This window comes from Phyllobates terribilis, unplaced genomic scaffold (genome assembly GCF_046119375.1).
Source record: "Phyllobates terribilis strain yellow unplaced genomic scaffold, ASM4611937v1 Scaffold_8__6_contigs__length_399053987, whole genome shotgun sequence".
NCBI lineage: Eukaryota > Metazoa > Chordata > Amphibia > Anura > Dendrobatidae > Phyllobates > Phyllobates terribilis.
The window spans coordinates 272,664,997-272,691,897 of record NW_027362768.1 but is presented as its reverse complement, the minus strand read 5'-3'; the positions used below and the strand labels follow the sequence as shown (position 1 = coordinate 272,691,897).

Genomic DNA, 26,901 nt, shown 5'->3' with positions numbered 1-26,901 from the left:
TTGTACATTTATTGCGAGATACATGGAAACCAAGCAGATGGGAAGCTGTATATGAATGATTGGCCCCGCCATGAAGCACTGGACGCCTGTACTTGGTATGGACAGTGATTCCGTGCTATCACAGTCTCCTTAACATCTGATTGGTGGGGGTGCAAAAAACAGTATCCCCACTGATTAGTTGTTCCTGGCCGGATATGTTCAGTTGCAGAGCTGCGGCTGGTTCGGCAGATCCAACACTCATTCAAATGGTAGAATGTGCAGTACCGGGCCTTGGCCACTATACCACTGACGTAGCTGTGAAACTGTGCACATCTGAACGCCGCTGGCTCCAGAACCACTGATTGGATGGGGTGCTGTGTGTCACACTCCCACCGATCAGTAGAGAAGGCCCGGACAACCCATTGAAAGCACGACGCCAGCATTTTTTTTTTACTGCAACGCTGGAGTGGTGCTACTCATGTAAGGCCCTTGCACTTAAGTGTTAATTAACAGCCGTTGTCTTCTGCTGTTATCGGAGCTGCTCTGGTCGGTCTCCAGCAGTTTGTGACCTGCCGGATTGCTCCAGTGTTTGCTGGGCGAGCCGGAGGTCACTACTCAATGTAAGTCTATGAGAGTCTTGTTCTGGTTCTCATAGACCCTATAGAGCTTGTGACTGTTACCGCTGACTTCCGGTCAGTCACAAGATGGCGCAGCGGTACCGGAGGGTCGCAGCTACAGCTGATGAAGGTGGGGGATGGGGAGTATAAGACTGGGGGCAGGGATCAGTCAGGACTGACACAGGTTTACACAGAAGTAGCCCATTCATTGGCTTCTCCCCAGCACCGCCTTCCTTTTAACAATAAGCCTCATTATGGGATTTTTTTTTTTTTTGCAATAAAAACACATTTTCTGCACCAAAATCTGCAAATAAAACCAACAAAATCCCTCGTTGTAAAACAACCCTGAAATATAAGAATATAATAGAGAGCCTGTGCTGAAGAAGATGAGATCACAGCACAACTACAACGTGACTGACTGTGAGCGGAGGCACAAAAGGGCGGGAGTGAAACCACAAAGAGAAAGCACAGAGGCGGAGGGGGCGGAAGAGCCGGAGCCGCACTGCCTGACAGGAAGAAGCGCCTCTGTACAGCAGCCGCGGAATGTGTACACAGCGCAGTGTTTATCCTCCGCTACAGACACACGACGTCTGCTAATGCCGGGGCAGGCAGCCAAGTACAAGCACAGCCTTTTCCTGCAGAGGCTGCGTCTTCACTCTGCCCCATCCCTGCCTGTTTAAACCCACCAATGAGGAGGGCGCTGCGGTGTTGAGTGACAGGCGGGCCGGCCAATGAGCGGGCTGCGGCAGGCATCGCGGACAGCTGCATCCTCAGATGACAGCAGTGTGTGTTTGTGTCGCTGTCACTTGCGCGCACACGGGGCAGCTCCGCGGCGCCTTCTTTGTACACTTCTGTAGCCTTCCTGTCGGCTCCTCTTTGTCCTGTGCAGCCGGTGAGTGGAGGAGCCTCCTGTGCTCCTGACTAGTCACTTGTCCTGTGGCGCCGGGCACTTCTGGCGTTTCTTTGTGCTGTTGTGCATCGTTCACATTGTGCATGTGTCATGGTTCTCATATGTCTGTAATACCATTTTTTCCCTGCAGATCGCTGTCCATCCTAGTGAACAAAGTGACAAGGAACTTGCTGCACGTGGATTCGGGCAAGTTGGGCGTCCAGAATACTATTGGGGTGAAATCCTATGGTGCAGGCGTTCTGTAACAGGACCAGGTACAGGACAGCCACAAGGCTTATGGGGTCACTTATTAGCACTGTGTGTTATAGGACCATCCAGGACCAGCTCACGTGTCCGCTCTTAGGCCTTGTTCACACAAGCACATTCCACAGTCCGTATACAGAGCACAATGGCCGGTCCGGCAGCGGGTCTCACACTTATAGCCTCAGATGTGTCTCTTTGGCTGTAAGATCGGATCAGGACACCCGCGGTCAGACTGGCCATTGCTCTCCGTCTACAGGCCGTGTAATATGCTTGTGTGGACCCGGCCATAACCCCAGATTTGTCTGCAGAACCCCCGTCCTATCTGTCCTGACAATGTGCCACAGATGGGCCGGTTCTCCAGAGCCGCTCATTGTTCCTATAGAGGGAAGTCCTGGGTTTGGAAACCACCCCCATATTTCAGCTCCATCAGTGACAACTTTTCTTTTAGGCTACATTCACACACTGTGACCGTAGTGCTTTTTTTTTTTTTTTTTTTTTTTTTTTTTTAAACTGCGGTTTTCTGAAGTTGCAGCCGAAATGTATGTTTTATTGCTGCGATGTTCAAATAACGCAACGCGTGGATGCAGCCTGCAACTGAAGGAGGTACTGGTGTAATAGTTGACTATTATTTGCGTGCACTGTTTTTGGCACATACCTGGTATTTATCCCGGCATTGCCTATTCTATTGTAATTCCTATTTCACAACAATATGCACAGCCATAAATGCCGCTGCATGGATCACTGTGGGGGTCCGCAGCAGAGATGCTACGTGGGAACATGCCCTTATGGTCCATTTAGACGAGCCAAAGATAGGTGAATAAGCCTGTCGTCTGTGACTAGCAGTCTCTTACAGTCTCTTGTTCATCGGGTCACAGATTTATATGCTTGGAAAAAGTACTCAGCATTGGCAGCAGATTGTCCTGTGCACACAGAAGTGGTGCTGCCGATCACGTGAAATTGTAAGTGCACAGAACGATCTTATTCATGATCGTTCTGTGTACACCGTACAGATATACAGGGTGGGCCATTTATATGGATACACCTAAATTAAATTGGAATGGTTGGTGATATCAACTTCCTGTTTGTGGCACATTAGTATATGGGAGGGGGAAAACTTTTCCAGATGGGCGGTGACCATGGTGGCCATTTTGAAGTTGGCCATTTTGGATCCAACTTTTTTTTTTTTAATGGGAAGAGGGTCATATGACACATCAAACTTATTGAGAATTTCATAAGAAAAACAATGGTGTGCTTGGTTTTAACATAAACTTGTAAATAACTCATGAAAGAATAAAGTTATGACCACTTATAAAATGTGTTCAAAGTGCTGCCCATTGTGTTGGATTGTCAATGCAACCCTCTTCTCCCACTCTTGACACACTGATAGCAACACCGCAGAAGAAATGCTAGCACAGGCTTCCAGTATCCGTTGTTTCAGATGCTGCACATCTCGTATCTTCACAGCATAGACAATTGCCTTCATGTGACCCCAAAGATAAGTCTAAGAGGGTCAGATCGGGAGACCTTGGTGGCCATTCAACTGGCCCACGATGACCAATCCACTTTCCAGGAAACTGTTCAAGTAGGAATGCTCGGACCTGACACCCATAATGTGGTGGTGCACCATCTTGTTGGAAAAACTCAGGGAACGTGCCATCTTCAGTGCGTAAAGAGGGCAACACATCATCATGTAGCAATTTCAGATATCCAGTGGCATTGAGGTTTCCATTGATGAAGAATGGCCCCACTATCTTTGTACCCCATATACCACAAATACCATCAAGATATGAGATGTGCAGCATCTGAAACAACGAATACTGGAAGCCAAAATGGCCGGCATGGTCACCACCCATCTGGAAAAGTTTTCCCCTCCCATATACTAATGTGCCACAAAGAAGAAATTGATATCACCAACCGTTCCCATTTAATTTAGGTGTATCCATATAAATGGCCCACTCTGTATAGCAGATTGGCCGTCACTCAACAGTCTGGATCATCTCATATAAAGTAACCATGAATTGGCAATTCAAATGTGATATTTATCTGCAGATCATTGACATATATGGTTTATTTTCATACCATTTCCTATTCTGTGTATGACCACCACAGACATGAGATTGTAAGCAGATCTTGCTCAATTTAGCTGTCTCTGCCAATGGTCTGCAGAGAAATATCCCATGTCTTTGGCCAGCTTTAGGCAAGTGCCCACGATGCGGAAATGCTCCGGATTTTTCCTGAGCGTTTCTGTATCTCCCTGGCAGAAAAAACGCATGCAGATTGTACTTGCGGATTGTACATGCTTTTTTCCTGCCAGGGACAAGCGGATGTGGAGCGTTCTTCACATGCATTTCCGCATGCAGGTTGACAAGTGCTTTCCAAGCGATTTTAGCATCACTTGGAAAGTGCTTGACAACTTGGTCACACTATATAAATCCATGCAACCGGCCTGGATTTATATAGTGTGACCGAAAGAATGGTAAAAAATAAATAAATATTATACTTACCTTCTGATGGCCCCCGGTGTCTTTATTCGATGCGTCCTGGCTTGCTGGCAGCTCGCGGTACACTAAAGGACCTGCCGACGTCAGAGGCCGCGTGACCTGTCACATGACTAAATGACGTCACCGCAAGTCCTTTTAGTCCACCGCGAGCTGCCGGCAAGCCGAGACAAGGACACCGGGGGCCGTCAGAAGGTAAGTATAATATTTATTTTTTATTTTATTCTTTTTTTACAGGTACTATGGTACCCGGGTCTGGAGGAGAGTCTCCTCTTCTCCAAACCTGGGTACCATCCGCAAATTGAAACGCATGTTATCCGCATGTACAGATGCAGTGATGCGGATTCCATGCGTTCCAATGCAAGTCAATGGTGGTGAAAATGCCGCGTTTCCGCAAAATAATTGGTAGTGCTGCGGATTTTTCTGCAATGATAATCCGCAGCGGAAATTTCCGCAGCGTGTGCACAGCACATGCGGATTATCATTGGGGACCATGGCAGGCCTTCTACCAAGCGTTTTTTAAGCGGAATTGCCACTTTGGAAATGCTTAAAAAACGCATAGTGGGCACACAGCCTTAAGCTATATTCACACATCCTTGTGAGGGTTACCATCTGAGAAGAAAAAAATTTCTTCTCGCCCCTTTTTTTGTACTGAGGCAGCCAGACCGATTTATTTATTTATTTTTATCCATTGACTCTTAAACCACATTCACACGTTCAGTATTTGTAAGATAAAACCAGGATTGGAGCAATCAGAGGAAAAGTATAATAGAAACACGTCACCACTTCTGTATTGATCACCCACTCCTGGTTTTGGCTTAGAAACGGTTGTAAAACTGACCAAATACTGAACGTGTGAACATGGCCTTAACAATGGATTAGTTATAAACCAGATGAAACTCTGAAGCAACAGTCTGTCTTGTGTGTCATCCACTGATCTCCATACACTTTAATGTCCAAGTCTGATCCACAAAACTAATGAGAATAGGACCTGCTCTGAACCTCATGAACCAGAGACACAGATCCATTTATAAAACTGATATGTGTATGGATCAGTTAAACTCTATGGGTCCATGTACAGTCTGAGAAAACAGCGGACAGCACTAGGATGTGTCGCACACGTGTGAATATAGCCTTAATTTCAGACACACGGCACTGTAATTATTGTAACATAGCGTCATAAAAAATTGTATATTCTATGATTTTGCCCTAGAGAATAGTATAAACATTGGCTATATGTTAGTAATGCAGAAGTAAGCCATGGTTTGGTAATGATTTGCTTACAGAGATAATGCCTTTGTTATTGGTCCACTATGATGGCCATGCTGCAGAATGATGACCACATTGATTGTCACCTTTTGAATTAAGTAACTTTATCAGAGAAGAAACTGATAGCATGACAATTTGTTGTATATTTACATAACATGTTTTTACAACATTCTTGTAAAATAACATCCCAGGAAATACAGTACATATGTGGAAGAACCAAGCACATTTATTTATTGCGTTTTGCTGCCAATTTTGTGTTGGTGACGAGTCAAGTGTGCGTCTCGTGTATAAATAGACGTATAAGACTGCGCACAAAAAGGTCTCCAAAAACCCATTCACAGGACACAATATTGTCCTCATGGGCTCAGGTATGTTAGATAAATGTTTCTGCAGATATGTTCATATATAACTGTATTTGCTGCTTAATCATTTGTTTTTTTTTTACTAGTCAGTCTTAAATTTCACTATATACTGTATCTGGTAGTTATCACCAGCACTGTGCTGTTACCCCGTCCTGAATAGGGTCAACTTGACGTAGTGGGTTGGCTATTACTTTTTTGTTTATCAAAATTATGTTAACTAAGTACCTTGTGTTATTTTTATGCACTATTGCTGTTTATTTACTGCAGGGTATTTGCTCATTTTGTTTTTTAAGGAAAGGGTGTCTAACAAAAATAGGATTGGGATTTGTGCATTGAGTAGGCCAGGATTTATTAGTAGTAATTATTGGATAATTTATGTTCTCTTAATTACAGCCTTACTCTTTTAATGTTTTTAGAATTGTCTAACTTTGTGCAGCTAGGTTCAAAACGCTCTTTGTGCAGATTGGAAAGGTGAATTGATGGGTTTATTAGGTTCCTTTGTTTTCAGGATCTAAGGTATAATGACCCACCCAAACGGCAGCGAAAAAATCTGCTGCGAGCAGGAAAAAAAGTAACTCTTTTGTTGCCAATACTTAGATTTCTGGCGAGATATAGATATAAGCAAACTTGTGTTTTACCAGCATCGCTAATTTTCCTGTGTAATATAATGAAATCTGTGATAGAGGCGGCGAATGTGCGCATGAAACCAATTAATCGAGACTGGTCGTGATGCAGAGTAGAACAAAACGCCGGTCGTGATGCAGAGGAGAACACTGGAGTAAGATCTACCAAATTCATTAAAAATCACACGTCTCTTACTGAATTTAGTCCATCTTCCAGCTGCTGCGCTTGACTGCAATAAATGTACTCCAATCCTTGACTGGAGTACATTGCAGCTGTAACTTACTCCACTTTTGTGGCATCAATTGTGATGAATTTGTGAGCAGTGTTAAGCCATGTTCCCTCCTGGTTAAACGTCTCTCACCTTTGGACAGCTTGGCAGTGCTGGCTGGGACTAAAGTGAAAATGTCAAAAGTTGCAAAATTTTTGCACAACAGCTCAAACAGATTTATACCAGAACTCAAACAAAAACTGTTTGATTAATTGAGGTCTAAGTGTTTTCATACTGGGTGGTGTATATAATTTTTTTTCTTGTATTCACATAACACAACAGAGAAGAAAGGCACTTTGTGTGCAGGATCACAAGGTTAATCCTATTGCGACTTGTTAGATAATTCAGTCATCTATGTTTGATTGCACTATTGACTATTATTTCTCTGATCACTATCTCGGGGTTTAATCTTCCATCATAAGTAAACTGAAAGTGCTTTAAAACTCTCCTTTTATTTTTAGTTCCTCCCCTGCTGTCGAATGTAGAACTACATCCTCGTCCTTTCAGATCAGCACACTAGTAAACCATTGATACTTCTTAATACTAAGTTATCCCCCACACTAACAATTAGGCTATGTGCCCACGATGCATAAATGCTCAGGATTTTTTCCTGAGCGTTTCTGCATCTCCCTGGCAGAAAAAAACACATGCGGATTGTACATGCGGTTTTCCTGCCAGGGACATGCAGATGTGAAGCGTTCTTCACATGCATTTCCGCATGCAGGTTGACAAGTGCTTTCCAAGCGATTTTAGCATCACTTGGAAAGTGCTTGTGACAACTAGGTCACACTATATATATAAATCCATGCCGTTTGCATGGATTTATATAGTGTGACCCGAGAGAATGGTTAAAAAAAAAAAAAAATAAACCTATACTTACCCTCCGATGGCCCCCGAGACTTGCTGCGCTCCTGTGCTGGCTGCCGGCAGATCGCGGTACGCTGTACTGAAAGACCTGCCGTCACATGACTGTGACGTCAGCGCAGGTCCTTCAGTCCTGCGCGATCTATCGGCAAGCTCAGAGGAGGAGTCCGGGGGCTGTCAGAAGGTGAATATAATCTTTATTTTTTATTTTATTCTTCTTTTACAGAGGTATATGACCCCAAGGCTATAGGGTCTAAGAGAGGGGAAAAGACAGAAAACACGGGCGCAGATCTAAGTGCAGATTATTTAGTTCAACTATTTTTCAGAAGCTAATTTGCTCACCTTTGATGTAGCTTGCGGCATAGCGTATCGACCTCTTAGGTCTGACTGAGATGCCTTGATGTGCAGCTATAGTCTGGATACAACAGATCTCTCAGCCTGAGGAAGGCTATTTTGTACAAATATATAGCCGAAACGCGTTGTTCTATGTATTGTTCTTTTGATGATTTTTATCTAAGCAAATTTCTGAACACTTTTAATACCTCCACCTGGTGCCTGTCTCCTGGGAGCGCTGAATAGACTGGATGAATCCTTTCATTTTCTCCTGACATTCTTTTTTTACAGCTTTTAATGGTACCTGGGTGTGGAGGAGAGTCTCCTGTCCTCCACACCCGGGTACCATCCGCACATTAGAACGCGCCAATTACGCAAGTACAGATGCAGTCTTGCGGAATTGGCGCGTTCTAATGCAAGTCAATGGCGGCGAAAACGCAGCGCTTCCGCAAAATTAATGGACATGCTGCGGATTTTTGAGCACAGCATAAACGCTGCGGAAAAACCCGCAGCATGGGCATTGAAATTGCGGAATTGCATTGGAGACCATGGGGGAAGGTATACCAAGCGTTTCCCAAGCGTTTACACTGCGGAAATTCCGCAGCGTAAACGCTTGAAAAACGCATCGTGGGCACACAGCCTTGCTATTGTCCAACACTCGCCAACTGTCAATACATTCCCAACATACGTCCGGTCCTCCTCCCCCGTGGCCAATAAGTCGTTAAAATATCTATCTATCTAATCTCTCTCCCTGTCATTTATTTATGAGGTGCACTGATAAAATGTTTTTATGGTATTTTGATTTAAAGGGGTTGTCAACTACTTTTACATTGATGCCCTGTCCTACGGATAGGGCATCAATGTATGATCGGCCGGGGTCCCGCACGCATCACCCCCCCACCGATCAGCGGTTATTGGTGGCCGCCAGCCGGAAGTGCTCACCTGCGGGGCTCCGCCGTCAAGTGGTAGTGGCCGCCGCGGTGTACTGCAGATCCGCCTCCCATTCAATTGAATAGGGATCGGATGTGCAGTACACTGCGGCGGCCACTACCACTTGACGGTGGAGCCCCGCAGATGAGCACTTCCGGCCGGCGGCCGCTGATCGGCAGGGGTGCCGCGTGTGGAGGACCCCAGCAGATCATACATTGATGCCCTGTCCTACGGATAGGGCATCAATGTAAAAGTAATGGACAACGTCTTTTAACCTTTATATTATTTACATTACTGGCCTGCATTTAGAGAACTGGAAACCATGTGTTATAAAAGATACTTTTTTAGCTGCTGTATATTTGAAGAAAGCTTAATGACAATAAGTAGGGTCCTGAGATTGTGCTACTCTACAGTTATTAATATTCTGGGGTTGATTCAGGTTTGGTGTCAGAAACCCCAAGTGATTATGGTAGGAGAAGCCTGGCCAGACCATACATTTCACTTACAGTAGCTGCTTCAAAGAAATGTAGTTTTTTGAGATTACATAGGTGTTTCACTACTATGACACTGATTAACTATCTTTAGAAAAGGTCATAAATATCAGATTAGTGGGAGTCGGACACTCGGCATCCTCACCGATCAGGTGTTCTGAGCTTTGGCACCAGCCACGTGTAAACTGTTATGGAGCTGAACAGCAAACCTCCATCAATTGTTTAGTGGCTGCTGCAGTTACTGCAAATTTGCTCCTATTCAGACCAGCTCACTAATCCGCTGATCACCACAATTCTGGCTTCAGAACTAATCAGTTAAATGCACTTGGGCTACAGTTTGCCCTGCAGTGGCCGAAAGTCTAAAACCTAGATGGATCAGAAACTGATCTGCTGTACCCGGCAGCGGCAACTATAGAATTCATGCAGCTGTATTGCTCCCTCTACATCCAGATACAGTTGGCAGCAGCTGATCGGTGGGGTGCTGGGTGTCAGACCACCACTGATCTAATGTTGATGATGCATTATAAGGATAGGGGATCAATATCATAGCAATGAAACACTCAATTAATGGCTATGTAATATGTGGATTTGCCAGGTCCATCAAAGTAAGAGGCACGCTTTGTGAGCAGCTCAACAGCCAGACTACTGCGTTTTGGCACCCGTTCGTTGGTCCATTTGGGGCTTGCGTCCGAACCCCCCGCAAACCTGGATTCAGGCGTATGCGCTGACGGGCCATAAATGCTAATAATAATTTTATTTATAAAGCGGCAACATATTCCGCAGCACATTACAATTAAGCGGGGACATGTACAAACAATAAAAATAATAAAAAGTAACACATAGTGCAACAGTTACGGTAGGCATGAGGGCCCTGCTTGCAAGCTTACAATCTATAATAGCCATAGACTATAATGGTGCCGACAGAGTGAACCTATGCTCTGTCGTGCATCATTTTCGGGCCTGTACGCCTACTGGAGGCGGACTCTCAGACGTAGTCTACTACGTCTGGCTGTCAGCCTCCAGTAGGCGTACAGGCCCGAAAATGATGCTCGACACAGCATATTTTCTCTGTCGGCACCATTCTAGTCTATGGCCTCGTCTGCGCATACGTCCAAATCCCTTTTTGTTGGGGGTTAGGAGGTAAGCCCCAATGGAACCAATGAATGGGTGCCAAAACGCAGTGTGAAAGCACCCTCAGAAGGAAGTGGCTGTCCAATGTATGTTGTCTTAGAGCCTTAATGACATAGGGTAATGATGTGGCTTTGTGAGACACTTTTATACAAAAACTATACCCTGTGTGCAGAATTATTAAGCAAGTTAGTATTTTGACTAGATCATAATTTTTATACATATTTTCCTACTCCTAGCTGTATAAACCTGAATACTTATTGGATGAAGCAGAACAGCTGATGTGTATTATTGGTGTAATGAAGGAGGGTGCGGCCTAAGGATACAACACCCTTTATCAAGGTGTGCAAAATTATTAGGCAGCTTATTTTCCTCAGGCAGAATGGGCCAAAAAAGAGATTTAATTGACTATGAAAAGTCAAAATTTATTACAAGGCTTACAGTGGGATGCAGCACTTTTGAAATTGCTGCGCTATATGGGTGCGATCACAGAACCATCAAAAGTTTTGCTGTAAATGGTCAACAGAGTCGCAAAAACCATATTGAGAAAAAAGCCGCACATTAACTGCCAAAGGCATGAGAAGAACGAAGTGACCAGGAACCCATTATCCTTCAGTGCTGTCATATTCCAGAACTGCAATCTCCATGGAGGGCCCAATGCTCAGACATGGCCGAGGTAAGGAAGGCTGAAATCCAACCACAACTGAACAAGACACAGAAATATAAGGTGTTCAGTGCTCAGGGACATGAAGGTAAGGTAGGATAAAACCCGACCACCACTGAACAAGACACAGAAGGGCAGACGTCAAGACTGGACCAAGAAATATCTGAAGACAGATTGTTCAAAGGTTTTATGGACTGATGAGATGAGTAACTCTTGACAGACCACATGGATGGGCTGTGGCTGAATCAGTAACTGACATTGACCTCCACTACCACTCAGACGCCATTAAGATGGAGTTGGACACTGCTATGGGCTGGCACTATTAAAGATCAGCTAGTTGGACTTTTTCAAGTTGAAGATGGACTCAAAATCATCTCCCAAACCTACTGACAGTTATGAGAAGCAGAGACTTTTTCCAAGCATTGGTACAGGAAAAAGTCTGCATCTTTCAAGAAAACCTTGATTTTTATGTAGGACAATGCTCCATCTCATGCATCAAAGTCTCCACTGCTCGGCTGCCAGTAAAGGCCTTAAAGATGAAATAATAGTGACATCGCCCCTTCCTCACCTGACCTAAACCCTATTGAGAACTTGTGGGCTCTTCTTAAGCAGAAGATTTATGGTGAAAAAAATACAGTACACCCCTCTGATCAGTGTCTGGGAGGCTGTGGTTGGTGCGGCCCAAAAAGTTGATCATCAACAGACTGACAGACTCCATGGATGGAGCTTATGACTGTTGTTGAAAAGAAGGGTGACTATATTGGTCACTGGTAATTTGTATGTATTTTTGTATATTTTGAGTTTTTTGTCATTCTCACATTGAGAAGGAAGCATTTATATTTAGTTGCATAATAATTCTGTACATATTGATATTCTCTTATGAAAGACAAAACCTCACTTTTACTTTCTTAAATATTCAGGTTTATTATCCTTTTGGAGTGACCGACAGCACTGTAGTTCAATAATAAAATTAATCATCAATAATACTAATTGCCTAATAATTGTGCACACAGTGTATATAAAGCAGTACTTTTCATGTTTTCTAGTCAGAGCAGTACATAAAAATGGATACAATAATGGAAGAATTGGCAAAATTGGTAATTCTGTATTAATACTTTAGCCTGAAAAGATGGCTTCATCCTTTGTAAGCTTCCTCTGAGTAGAGCCCTTCACACCTCACCACACAAGAAACTGTTTGCCAATAAGATGTAATTATTTGCTCCACTGAATGTTCTTTGTACTTCTTTCTAAGACTTTGCTCCTATACTGCCAGGTGAACATGTCAAGACGCAGCAAACGTCTGGGTGCCATTGATGTGGAGGATGATAGGATCAGCACCAGCAGCTTGGAGAGTCAACACTTGTACAGAGACAGCCCTGTCAGGTCAGTATGTATGTCCTTCTGAAGCACATTGCTGACACTGTGTCATGTAGGCACATGGATAGTTTCTCTATGCTTTATAGAACATTTCCAAGAAATGTTTTGCTTTTTATTTGTCCCTGCAACAGCAGATTCTACATTTTTTGCACATATTGAGAATATTGAAAATGTCCTGCCTCATAAAGGGAACCTATCATCCAGTCTGTACACTGTTTACATCTGGCTGGCGGAGGTTATACCTAATCGCTGGGGGTGCCAGGTGCCCGCCCCACACAGATCTGATAATGATAGTAATAAGGATAGGTTATCAATATCGAGGTAGTGGAAAACCCCATTATATGGAAACTGTCACCAGGCTCTTGCCACCTAATCTGAGAGCAGAGGTAAAGGCAGAGACTCTGATGCCAGCGATGTGTCACTTACTGGGCTGCTTGCTGTAGTTTTGATAAAATCCCTGTTTTATCAGCACGAGATTACCACTAGAGAACTAGTAAACCTGCAGCCATGTAGTCCTCCATATTCTCTATATGAGCTCTGTATAACCCCACCCACATCACTTATTGGCAGCTTTCTGTGTACACTGTGCATAGGCAGAAAGCTTAAAATCAGTGGTGTGGTTGGGCTTATACAGGGCTCAGCATTAAGAGAGCCGATAGATCTGCAGCAGAGAAAACTGTGATTTTATTAAAACTGCAGCAAGCAGCCTAGTAAGTAACACATTGCTGGAATCAGGGTTTCTGCCCCTAAATCATGCTACTCTGAGATGGGCTAGCAAAAAACTGATGACAGATTTCCTGTTAAGTGAATATTATTTTTATAGTGTCTCTCCCCACGACATCATATTCATTATCTCTACTAATTTACAGATAATCAAAATGTTGCCCTTTTATATAATTGAATTGACTAGATTACCATTGCCTCCAGAGTATCTGCAAATAATTGCATGAAAACTTCTGAACTGTCAGCAAAAGATGGTAAAATGTAGCACACTCTCTAAAAATTATTGAAAGAGGACTCATCAGATCCCCTGACTTGTCTGAATTAGGAAATAACTATATTCTCCTTGAAATAACAATTCTAACGCAGCTTTTCTTAGAGCTGTTTTGTGCCCTCCCTGTTATTCCTCCTAGACATTTGTGGCTAAGGTGTGTCCCCTCATACTATGGTGCTGTCCAATCAGTGCTGCCATCGCCAGACTGTGTGGACACACACCCGTTTGTTAAAAGAATAGTAACACCCAATTGTCAATTTATGCATACATTTCATAACAGCACAAAAAAAAAAGTTCTAAAAAAAAGTTGCTCCTGGATTGTAGTTTAATGGAGAAGTTAAGTTATGAACGAACCGTCCCTTTAAATCTTATAAGTCTGTACAACGGTGCACAAAAATAATAAGAAATGCACAATATAATTTAAGCTTTCTTCAGTAGTATTTGACCTTTCCCACAGTGTATATTCAGTGTTCATGTTTTGCTTTATTTTGCTGTGCATGAGTAACATGATGTACTCATAGACTTGGTATCTACATAGCTGACTGCTTTTAGCCGGTGAGTCAGTGTGTAAGTGAGAAGCACCAAGCTGATATTGTCACATCCTGTGGTGTGCGGAGGGGAAACAGACATGATACAGGAAGCCGTACCTTCTGTTACTTACAGCTCCTTGCTGAAGGATGCAAAATGTCTCAACATCGCTTACCGTTCAGCTAGTGCAAATGTATCACGTAAAAGTATATAAATATTCAGCAAGTTAGACCCATTTGGCCTATGCAGTGGTACCTGCACACCAGCTCTCTCTCATGTAGTATCACCTTTTTACTACAAATATTGACCTTTTTTGTGTCACTTTGATAGGTTGTCTATTGACTTCAGAATAGGTTAGAGACTAAAGATGTTTGTGGCCTAAGGAGATAATCTCTGTCCTCTTCCTTTTGTAAATGCAGCTAAGCAATACAACCGAACAAAATATAATTACTTGATAAATTACATTTTATTACCAGGATGCATTATGTTCGGGAGTTCCCGGGTGGGATTTGATGTTGTCCTGTAGTTCGCTGGATGTCAGAGAGTGACCTGCTTTCTACATAGTATTTCATGTAGGGGACTGGTAGTCAGACTGGAGATGACGTGACATAGCAGCTCATAATGAAAGGGTTCAAATTGTGTGGATATAACGGAGTTGATATGAAACAAATGGCACTGCTAGAACATCTTTAATTGTTTTGAACATGAAATGCTTACCATTGTGCACATAATCATTCTCGCATAGTAGCACAGTGTTTGAAGTGTATTCTCATCTCCTGTGACAGGAGTACTAGAAGGAAAGTGACGACTATTCGACGAGCTCCCTCCTCCCAACAGACAATAGAACACACCTACTACAGTGAAACATCAAGCTATACCGGCCAAAGCAGGAGCGGCTTGTCTGCAGCCCTAGAAGAAACCGGTTATGGAGGAACCGCATGGGGTAAGACAAATGGAGTATCAAATGTTACTATGAAATCAAGTGGGAGACACTGGACTTCATTCAACATGTCTCTCCACATATACTCAAAGGTGCTGATGGACATAAAGGGAACCTGTCAACTGACTCCTGCTGCTCGAACCATGGGCAGCCTGAGTCAGACACTGGCTGGGTTATTGCAACCGAGTCTAACTCTGACGCATTGCAGAATTTCAGAGAGAACATTCCCTGCAAAGCTGGCTAATAAGTCTGCCTCTTTGATGACTAGTATGAGGCAGGACTTTTCAGTTCTGGTTCATGCTGCAGCATTTTTCAGAGTAAAATATATCTAGTTGCAATAATGCAGCCAGTGTCTGACTCGTGGCTCTCGTGGCTCAGGCAGCATGAATGAGCTGACGGGTTGTTTCTAAATGGCCAGACATAGGCCAGAAGTGTGTCCTTCAAAAAAACATTTTGCAAATATACTATGGAATATCGCAGCACAAAATGTACAGAAAAACTCACTGCACTGCTATTTCTAGCATAGCATTTATTGTAAAGCAAGTGTGAAATCCACAGCTAATAAAAGAGCAGAAGGAAGGCCATTCAAGATGGGGCATAAAAATGTGCTCTTCACTGTAGTCTGCACCTAATGCACAAAAGACCACAGCTCTTTGTAGTTGCAGTGAAGGCAATTTTATTGATCTGTCAGCATGTCATCTTCAAGGGTATCACACTCTACAAAATGGCCAACATTTCTGTCCTCCCAGATCTTGATCAACCTCTCTACGGAGCACCCACCGCACTTCTCATAACAGGCTGTGATCAAGGTCTGGGAGGACAAAAACTAGCCATCTTGTAAATTCTGGTACCCCTGAACATGACATGCTGATGGATCAATAAAATATTATTCACTGCAACTAAGGAGTGGTATTACATGCATTATTGTCTGGATGCATCCTACCACTCGGCAACATCATCCACCCTGAGTGCCAACCATAACTTTTCTTTTGTCTGCAACTGTGTTTCCATTACATGACCTGACAGATGACAGATTTGTATCTAGACCACAGGAGTGTTGTCGTTAACCCTTTATTAACCTTATTCATCCTAACATCTGGAATGCAATGTATTAACCTCAAAACCACGATAGAACAAAAATTCTATCAATAACCTGTTAAACAACTTAGACAACGATCACTCTAGACCAGGGGTCTCAAACTCAGCCGGGTAAATGGGCCGCATGTAGGAACATTTTGAATATGAAGGGCTGTGTTTTTTGCAGAAGATGACATTGTCAGTGATAGCATTATTTTTCTATATGACTTTTTTTGATCATCTTTTTTTTATTTTTTTTTTTATTTATCTTTTGCCTTTTTTTTATTCTTTTTTTAATGGTGTTTATCATATGGGTTATGGTGTGGTTCTTCTTTTTTGCTTCAGTTTTTACATAAAACAGCATTTTTAGAGGCCAAATATTTTTCTGTTTTTTTTTTTTTTCATACTTTTTTTTTTTTTCCCCCAATTGGCCCCATACAGTAACATTTTTACAATTGGCCCCATTAAGTAATTCTTGCCCCCCATCCTGTAACAAGGTCCTTCATCCTGTAGTAATGGTCCCCATATTGTAATAATGTCCACCATTTTGTTCTCCATCCTGTAATAATGTCCCCATCCTGTAATAAGGTCCCTTGTAATAATGTCTTTATCCTGGTCCCCATCTTGTATTAATATCCCCATCCTGGTCATGTCTTATAGTAATGCCCCCATCCTGGTCCCAAATTTCTCCCTTTCTTGGTGTGATACTATCTATTTTTATCACGTTACTTAAAGGGAACCGGTCATGTCAGTTGAAGCGTGTAAACTGCCCCCATGTTGGTAGTGATGCAACTTGCAGCTTGCGCAATGTGTATTGAACGGCCATGTGTGTGCAGTGATGATTGGCCCCAGCGCGTGTGCGGTGATGATTGGCCCCAGCGCGTGTGCGGTGATGATTGGCCCCAGCGCGTGTGCGGTGGTGATTGGCCCCAGCGCGTGTGCGGTGGTGATTGGCCCCAGCGCGTGTGCGGTGGTGATTGGCCCCAGCGCGTGTGCGGTGGTGATTGGGCCCCAGCGCGTGTGCGGTGGTGATTGGCCCCAGCGCGTGTGCGGTGGTGATTGGCCCCAGCGCGTGTGCGGTGGTGATTGGGCCCCAGCGCGTGTGCGGTGGTGATTGGGCCCCAGCGCGTGTGCGGTGGTGATTGGGCCCCAGCGCGTGTGCGGTGGTGATTGGGCCCCAGCGCGTGTGCGGTGGTGATTGGGCCCCAGCGCGTGTGCGGTGGTGATTGGGCCCCAGCGCGTGTGCGGTGGTGATTGGGCCCCAGCGCGTGTGCGGTGGTGATTGGGCCCCAGCGCGTGTGCGGTGGTGATTGGGCCCCAGCGCGTGTGCGGTGGTGATTGGGCCCCAGCGCGTGTGCGGTGGTGATTGGGCCCCAGCGCGTGTGCGGTGGTGATTGGGCCCCAGCGCGTGTGCGGTGGTGATTGGGCCCCAGCGCGTGTGCGGTGGTGATTGGGCCCCAGCGCGTGTGCGGTGGTGATTGGGCCCCAGCGCGTGTGCGGTGGTGATTGGGCCCCAGCGCGTGTGCGGTGGTGATTGGGCCCCAGCGCGTGTGCGGTGGTGATTGGGCCCCAGCGCGTGTGCGGTGGTGATTGGGCCCCAGCGCGTGTGCGGTGGTGATTGGGCCCCAGCGCGTGTGCGGTGGTGATTGGGCCCCAGCGCGTGTGCGGTGGTGATTGGGCCCCAGCGCGTGTGCGGTGGTGATTGGGCCCCAGCGCGTGTGCGGTGGTGATTGGGCCCCAGCGCGTGTGCGGTGGTGATTGGGCCCCAGCGCGTGTGCGGTGGTGATTGGGCCCCAGCGCGTGTGCGGTGGTGATTGGGCCCCAGCGCGTGTGCGGTGGTGATTGGGCCCCAGCGCGTGTGCGGTGGTGATTGGGCCCCAGCGCGTGTGCGGTGGTGATTGGGCCCCAGCGCGTGTGCGGTGGTGATTGGGCCCCAGCGCGTGTGCGGTGGTGATTGGGCCCCAGCGCGTGTGCGGTGGTGATTGGGCCCCAGCGCGTGTGCGGTGGTGATTGGGCCCCAGCGCGTGTGCGGTGGTGATTGGGCCCCAGCGCGTGTGCGGTGGTGATTGGGCCCCAGCGCGTGTGCGGTGGTGATTGGGCCCCAGCGCGTGTGCGGTGGTGATTGGGCCCCAGCGCGTGTGCGGTGGTGATTGGGCCCCAGCGCGTGTGCGGTGGTGATTGGGCCCCAGCGCGTGTGCGGTGGTGATCGGCTCACGTGCACACGCTGGGGCCGATCATCACTGCGAACGCGCGGCCGGTCAATACACATTGCGCAAGCGTGGGTCACCGCATCAGCGTGACCACATCAAGCTTATTCATGTGACTTTGGCGCACACTGGGGGCAATTCAAATCTAGTGGGCGGGACAAGCCGGACTAAATAAGGAAAGGAACACCCCTATGATTAAACTAGCAAGTAAGATATAAATACATAAAGTGATTTTTACAAAAGATTACAGCACCGATTTTAATGCAAAAAGCATGTTAGTGATGCATATTGCATCAGTAACAACAACCTGGGGGCAGTTTACACGCTCCAACTGACATCCAGGTTCCCTTAAATTCTGATATGGCAAGTGTGGTGATTGCATGGTCCAGTTCACTAGAAGACAGGTAGGTTGATTGATCTTATCTTGATTCATTTGGTGTGCTACTATTTACACACACTGATGTACTAATTGTACTCCTCTGTATGTCAGCTCTTTACCGTTTACATGTTTGTTTAGCCGGATGCATGAGCTCCTTCATTCATTGGTCCTTGTTATTAGACCATGTTCACACATTCAGTATTTGTAAGCCAAAACCAGGAGTGGGTGATAAATACAGAAGTGGTGAGGTGTTTCTATTATACTTTCACTCTGATGTTTCTAATCCTGATTTTGGCTTACAAATACTGATATAAAATATTGACCAAATACTGAATGTGTGCACGTGGCCTTAGAGAATTTAACAACTTATACATGTACCATGGGACCTTAAGACTATGTTCACACACGTTGGGTTTGCAGCGTATTTTGCTGCAGATTTTTATACAAATTTTCTGCTGCGTTTTGCAGTACCAGTAAAGTCTATGAGAAACCAGAATTCTCTATTCACACATCTTTTTCTTTTTCTGTGTATTTTGTGACTTGGTTGTGTTTTTGGAAAATAGAGCATGTCACTTCTTTGGCTATGTTCACACAAGTTGTGTTTTTTTTCTGCTGCTAACTTTTCTCTGGCAGGAAAACAGCTGCGTTAAAAATGCAGGTTTTTGTGCGTTTTTTTTTTTTTTTTGACCACCCATTACTTCCAATGGGTGAAAAACCGCTGCAAATACACAGCAAAAACGCTGAAAGAAGTGACATGCTCTATTTTCCAAAAACACAACAACCAAGTCACAAAATACGCAGCAAAAAAAGATGTGTGAATAGAGAATTCTGGTTTCTCATACACCTTGCTGGTACTGCAAAACGCAGCTGAAAATTTGCATAAAAATCTGCAGCAAAATACGCTGCAAAACCCAACGTGTGTGAACATAGCATAAATGTGATCATTACTATTTGTTGCTAATGAGACATTGTATACATATGCAATGAGATGTGAGTACCCTCATATCTGACTTTTTCTGCCATGGTTTGACTCCACTACTTCTACTTTTTATAATTTATATATATTGTAATTGAATACAACTTTTTGCTTTTATATATACATAAGTGAGGTGTGTGTGTTTTGTTTTTTTTAGCAAGCGCTCTCTGCTTTGCAATTGGTATTATAGTTAGTATTCTAGGTTGAAAGTACAATTTATATATAAAAAAAAGTTTATTATAAGCTTGACGTTGCTGATTGCTGCCTCTGTTTTTTTTTTTTTTTTTTTTACTTTGGCAAAGGATAAAATCTGGCATTAAGATATGTAACAAGCTCTATTGTGTAATTTCATTATGTAAAACTTGTGTAATGCAGTCCTTGTGATTATGCATCTCAATATAAAGTGATAGTACTTTGCAGTTAAACTCTTGTACTTGATTTTAGCTATAATCCCATCTGCTTGAAAGCCTTCCTTTTAGACAATCTGCATTGTCTGTTTTTGTCAAAATACGCATACTTCCTGCACAGAGCCTTCTCTGTACTGCTTGGCTTCATTAAAGAGGTATTTTAATGTTCTTAAATGGCTTTAGTTAGACAGCATGAAAATAAAAAAGTTTGCAATTTACTTGCTTTTTTCTATCTGCTGTCATTCTGCTGATGTGAGATCTTTTATCTTACGTAGTTTACAGCCTTTTCCAAGGTGCTCGGCCACCAAAGTGTGGCTCAGTGCCTGGCCCAGTGTACGCAGTAGTTGCATTCCAGGAGAGGAGTTACCTCCTAACATACCAGTCAGCTCTCTCTCTAGTCCATTGATTTCTGTTGACCTCCTTGCCTCTCCCTCTCAGCTCCAGGCTCTTATCAGTCCTGCATAATCACAATCCTCAGACACCCAGCATTGGCAGTTTCCAGAGCAGTTCTCATAATTGCAGCTTTTTTTTTGAGCCACTTGCTTATTCAAATACACTGTTATCTCTATATGTAAATACAATGCTAACAGTGTACACTCATACTGACAGACCATTAATGTGTTGTAATAAGATGGCGCTCCTGACCAGAACTGTAACTCAAGGAGGAATGCCCCACCTCCCAGCAAACAGAAAGTGAGGAGACTGCAGAGCTCTGAGCTGCTCAATAGACAATTTGAGAATACCCCTTTTAAAGACTGCTCTGATTTAAAAAGCACTCCTTTTCTTTTTAAGCCAGACTTTTAGGTAAAATCAATGCTGAACCATTGGGGTCATCTTCTTACCAGCCTGATAGTTTTGCTTAAAGAACTTGACTGCATATTTTCATCCCAAATCTGGACACTCTATATGACTGCAGAATTCTGGATTCTTACAACATGCACGCTGTGAGGATTCTCTGGTGTCAGCAGGAAGAGCAGTTAGTCAAGTGACTGCAAGTATGTGATTTGCATACTTCCGGCCACATTTAGACTAGACGTGCGCGGCCTCATTCAATACAAATGAATTGCGCAAGCTTACGCATGTCTAGTCGGCATGTGACTGCATATATGCAAATCGCTAACTTGCAGTCACTTGACCTCCCGCTCTCACTGCCAGTACCTAAGAATATCGTTGGCATGCGGTGCACACTCTGTAAAGATTCACAAGTCTACAGTCACATAGAGGAACTTCAGATATTCATCCCAAACCTGGACAATGCCTTTAACCAGTAACTGTTATAACACAGCAAATAGTATGATATGTTTAGGTTAAGTGTCTTTAAACATATGAAGGAGTATTTCCACCAGTAATGATGAATCTGTCTTGCAGGAGAAAGTGATTTGGTACGTAAAAGACTGGGAACTGATACTTCGTATAATAGCAACAACAAGAATGGCTTCTCTGAAATGCAGCCGACGTACGACAAATCTACCTCATCTTCTGGATATTCCTCAGAGGAGGACTACACCAGTGAGGACTTCTTTTTTTCCCCATTTTATTCTTGCATAGAGTTGTAAATAAAAAGAACCTAACCTTTCCAATGATGTGATTTCTTTAGTAAATACATGTATTCCCCGTGAAATAACATTTCTGGAGGATCGCTGGATTGTATTGTTGCTCTTTTATCTTTCTCTAAAAATTGTGAAATAACTGATAGCTTGCTGTTGCCCATGTCAGATCTTTTAGGAAAACTTGTAGCACCCAGTTTTCAATTGAATTTTACATTTCCAAGAGGAAAGGACACACAGCCAAATTTTAAAGGAAGATGCTCCAAAATTACTGTTTTATGGGGAATCCAAGTATTTACTCAAACAAACGCATTAGAAGAGCTGATAGGTTCTTGTTGACCTTTTAAAGGGAACCTGAAAATGGATGTATACTGCCTGAACCACGGGTAGCATGTATCAGACACTGGCTGTATGACTTCAACCATTTATGTTAAATTCTGAAACGCTGCGGGCTGTCAGAGAAAAGCATATTTTACAAGCCGTCGGGACTGCGCCACACAGGAGACCAGTGGAAATGGTGGTCACTGGTGGCTTCTCCCCACCCGCTGCCAGTGACTGACAGGTCTCTCTATACACACAGGGAGAGACCCATCACTCCAGGGGAACAGCTGGGGAGAAACCCCTGAGGACCCACCTGTCCGACTAGACTCCTGAGTGGCTCAGTTCCCGGCGGAATTTAAAGTGCGTCTTTCTCTGAAACCCCACTTCGTTTCAGAGTTAAACATACCTGTCTGAGACCATACAGCCATGGTCTGATAAAATCTGTCCGTGGTTGTGGCAGTATGTATCAGCCGTTCGGTTCCTTTTTAATAAATTACGATCAGAATATTGAATAATTCCAAATTAAATAAAACACATTGTTACAAATCATTATTCTTCTCTTACTCATAAAATCATTATTCTAGGAAACTGCTAGGAAGTAATTCTATTGCATAATAAATGTAGATTATGCCGCTGCAGTAGATATTATAGATAAGATATATTTTATATTTGGTGTTCAAATAATAATGTAAAGCTAGCTATAGATTTCCAGCTGCTTCGTGGACCTCCAAACTTCTCTCCAACCTCAATCGGCTGCTCCATAAAACGAAAGCATTTCCTAGTACCAGCAAAGAGAACGAGATTCCTGAAGTCTCATGCACACACTGCTTATTTTTTCCTTGCAGATTTGGAGCAGTTTCACATCTGTAGCATGTCAACTCTTTCAGCATTTTTGCAGCATTTTTCACCCATTCCCATGCATTGGAAAAACATGTGTAAAATGTGGCAAAAATGTACTTATTTTCCTACAAAAAGACATGTATTTGGTGCAGATGGCTGCAGGAAATACTTATCATGTGCATACAGTTGTAGATTCATTATATATTATTTTAATGTACTAAGGCTTTGTTTCTTTAATGCATGTTTTCAGCGTATGCCCCTCTGTAGGAAACTGTATACGTCACCCTTATACTACTGTAGACATTTAATGTGGTGGGCCACTGCATTGCAGTCTGATGCACTTTTGCCATGCAATAGCAACAAAGTTATGCCAAAGTATATCAGCCTGCCGGAGGCCAAATGGACATTCGTGGATATTGTCAGGTGAATGGTGTACTTTGATGAATTTACACAGAGCTTTCTCCAGTTGTAAACACCAAATGCAAGACTCATACCGTGTACACAGCTCAGAAATTTAATACATAAGAATCCTAACATTAAAAATAATTTTTATTTTTTTAATGTGTTCTCAAGTTTAAGCCTCGCTTACACCGGCATATAACATAGCCGAGTGCTATCTGATGTTATAAACTTGAGAACACCCTTTTAAGGCTATGTGCACACTGCGTTTTTGCGGCGGTTTTTCCGTTTGGAAATGGTTCACTGAACCATGCGGATTTACCACATTCAACACTAGTGGTCGAATTTCTGTTGCGGAGACTAGTGACTACGCAAGTGAATTTGACATGTTGCAGTCCTGAAAGACACGCCGCATGTCTTTGTCCGGCGGTGATCTGCAGCCTCCGATGCACGCATAGTGGACATAGAATTTCTAGAAATACCATCCACTATGCTGTAACATCTGCCCGCTGCGGGTTTGACGCTGCATAAATGAGCCGCATCAAACCCACAGCATATCCTGATCATGGGCACGTACCCAAACTCGCCTGCAGCATGTCAATTTCTGTAAAGGAAACGCTAGTCTCCGCTGCAGATTTTGACCGATTGAAATGTCATTATATGCGGTGGATTCGCATGTACTGACAAAACAAATACTGCATTAGAACAGTGTCCAAAGCGCTGCTAGTTGCTGATCGTGGCGACGTAGCAGCTTATGAAACAGCTGTGAGCTGTTATTAATACCCAGGGAACATGTTGACCTTCCTAGGCTAAAAATAGCAGTTCTCAGCTGCCCCAGAAATTACATGAATGGGAATTAGGGTTAATGGGATTAGGGTTTGTGGTATTAGGTGTCGCTGACACCAAGCCCTTTGTTTATGATGTAGAGTAGTGTTGAGCGAATTTGTTCGGCATTTCAGGTTCATGTTCGGGGATCCGGCTTGTTCACGGCAAAAAATCGGCTCCGCCCATGAACATCCCTGATTTGTCACGCAGATGTTATCCTAACTGTTCCAATCTAACCCAACCCTGTTTTATTTCACTTTGAGACCTAACTGAAGTCTTGTTAATTCGTTAGCATCTGCACTTTCAAGACAAGCTGTGTCTAAGGTGTGAGAGCTATGTGAAATCACAAAGGACTACAGCTCCCCTGTCTGTAACATGGCAAATTAGCAATTTCCTGTTAGTGAACTAGAAATTAAAGGACTAGAGCACAAATAGCTGAGCGTTGTGGGAAAAAGCTCCAGATGAGAATCTAAGAACACTGAAGTTTTATTTTTTTTTCTTGAGGCTAATAAAGTCATGGCATATTCCTAGAATGCAGCGCTAAGCCAGCACTGCGGACTCTTTATTTTACTATTCGGTGGCGATCTGAGACGACAGGTCCCACAAATTATGAAGCAGTACATCCTCTGTGCTACCACTAGTAAAAAAAAATATATATTTTATATTAATATAATAATAATTATAGTTACTTAAAATATTAGTTCAGCTTGTTATAAGTTTCTAGCAGTCCTATGGCAATGACAATCTTATCTCTTCCTCTAGGTCATTCTCATCCCCAGAAAGGTCACACTGCCTTCTCTCAGTGGAGAAAATGGATGCAGCAGTTGTTTTCCTATCCAGGTAGAGACACTTTCTGAACAGTGATATTAAAGGGGTTTAAGTCTGTGTGCCCACGATGCGTTTTTTAAGCGTTTCCGCAGCGGCAGAAACGCTTAAAAAACGCATGGTAGAAGGCCTGCCATGTACCCCAATGATAATCCGCATGTGCTGTGCACATGCTGCGGAAACTTCCACTGCTGGTTATCATTGTGGAAAAAAATGCAGCACTACCAATTATTTTGCGGAAGCGCTGCTTTTTCGCCGCCATTGACTTTCATTGGAACTCATGGAATCCGCATCACTGGATCTGTACATGCGGATTCCATGCGTTTCAATGTGCGGATGGTACCCCGGTCTAGAGGACAGGAGACTCTCCTCCAGACCCGGGTACCATAGAAAACTGTAAAAAAAGAATAAAATAAATGTTATATTTACCTTCTGACGGCCCCCGCTGTGCTTGTCTTCACTTGCCGGCAACTCGCAGTGGACTGAAGGACCTGTGCTGACGTTAGTCATGTGACGGCAGGTCCTTCAGTGTTGTGCACCGCGATCTGCCGGCAGCCAGGACGGAGCGGAGCAAGACTCCGGGGGCCATCAGAAGGTAAGTATAGATTTATGTTTTTATTTTTTACCATTCTTTACGGTCACACTATATAAATCCATGTCTTTTGCATGGATTTATATAGTGTGACCAAGTTGACAAGCACTTTCCAAGTGATGCAAAAAGCGCTTGTCAACCTGCATGCGGAAATGCATGTGAAGAACGCTTCACATCCGAATGTCCCTGGCAGGAAAAACGCATGTACAATCCGCATGCGTTTTTTTCTGCCAGGGAGATGTAGAAAGGCTCAGGAAAGAATTCTGAGCATTTCTGCATCGTGGGCACATAGCCTAACACTACTACAATATTAGGATAAGTCATTAATAGCAAATCAATGGTCTGACACCCAACACCCCTACTGCTCAAATAAATAGGAGTTGATCTGCAGCACCTGGAAGCGGCCACTACCTGGTGTACAGAGATGCGGTGTTCCTCTCAATACACCTTTTAGATCTGGTTGCTTCTGCAGCATTTTAACAGATGATCATTTGGGGGTCTTGGCTGTAGGACCCTCATCGATTTATTATTGATTACCTAGCCAAAGTCATAGTAGTGGACAATCCATATAATGGCTTATTACTGCAGCTGTCAATAAACAACATGTCTACCCGAGCATTGAATGGGCTGTTTAGTTTCTATTAAAGTTTCAAATGTCCCTAACATTTTAGTCTCCAGCCCATTCTGAGATCGCATATGGAGAGGCATAAGGATCATTCTGGGCGTACAGTTGCAAAAAATAACTACAATGCACACCGAGTTTCTTACATGGCTACTTTTCTATTCAATCTGAGCTGTGTACAAGATTCTTTGGCTGTAGCATGCTTTACTTAGAAACTGTTGCGCCCACTTTGCTCCCTGTGCTTCTCCATTACAAATTTCAGGTCCAGCAAAGAAGAAAACGATAGAGACACTATATTTCCAGGAATACATGGCAACTAAAATTCTAAATAAAATTGTATTAAAATAAGCTATATTTAAAACTTTTGTAGCTGCAATGGAACTAGAATCTTTTTTTCCTAAGAAAATAATTGACGTTTCATCGCATTAGCAAAGGCTTACTATTTTGACCTTCTATCGTTTTCATCTTTACACCAAAGCGCTTGTTACACTGACCTTACACCAATAAAGATTGCCGTCTAGTTTGCTTAGTGAGGATATGTCAACGTTCCTGATGTCTGTTTTAATTACTGTTTATATTCCCCATGAAATAACAATGGTAGAGCATATATATATATATTTTTTAACAACTTTTTTCTCCGTTCCTGAGCATGCATCAAAGTCAGAGCTGGTATATGACGTGACAGTACATTATATATCGGTAGGGGGTTAAATGCACAATTGAGGATAAAGACTGTTGATTAAAGTAAATATGTCAGTATGTTTTTGCTATGTAACCTGAGAGCAGCTTAATGTAGGTGCAGAGATCCTGATTCCCGTGATGCATCGCTTACTGGTCTTCTTGGTGCAGTTTTAACAGAAACACT

At 43.7% G+C, this 26,901-nt stretch overlaps 1 protein-coding gene across 4 annotated transcripts in view; it reads left to right on the top strand.

Moving 5' to 3' along the window:
• Nucleotides 1-1,310: 1,310 nt before the first annotated feature.
• SUN2 (Sad1 and UNC84 domain containing 2) overlaps nt 1,311-26,901 on the top strand; it is a 55,381-nt gene continuing 29,790 nt past the window's right edge. Inside the window, exons 1-6 of one of the 4 annotated variants that reach the window (XM_073644242.1) lie at nt 1,311-1,488; nt 1,637-1,760; nt 12,454-12,563; nt 14,865-15,022; nt 21,434-21,574; nt 24,760-24,837. In XM_073644242.1, the coding sequence (XP_073500343.1) occupies nt 12,460-12,563; nt 14,865-15,022; nt 21,434-21,574; nt 24,760-24,837 (481 nt within the window). In that variant the 5' untranslated portion in view covers nt 1,311-1,488; nt 1,637-1,760; nt 12,454-12,459. Of the gene's footprint in view, nt 1,489-1,636; nt 1,761-12,429; nt 12,564-14,864; nt 15,023-21,433; nt 21,575-24,759; nt 24,838-26,901 lie in introns of all 4 variants that reach the window. The other 3 variants (XM_073644241.1, XM_073644240.1, XM_073644239.1) reach the window with 3 other exon arrangements.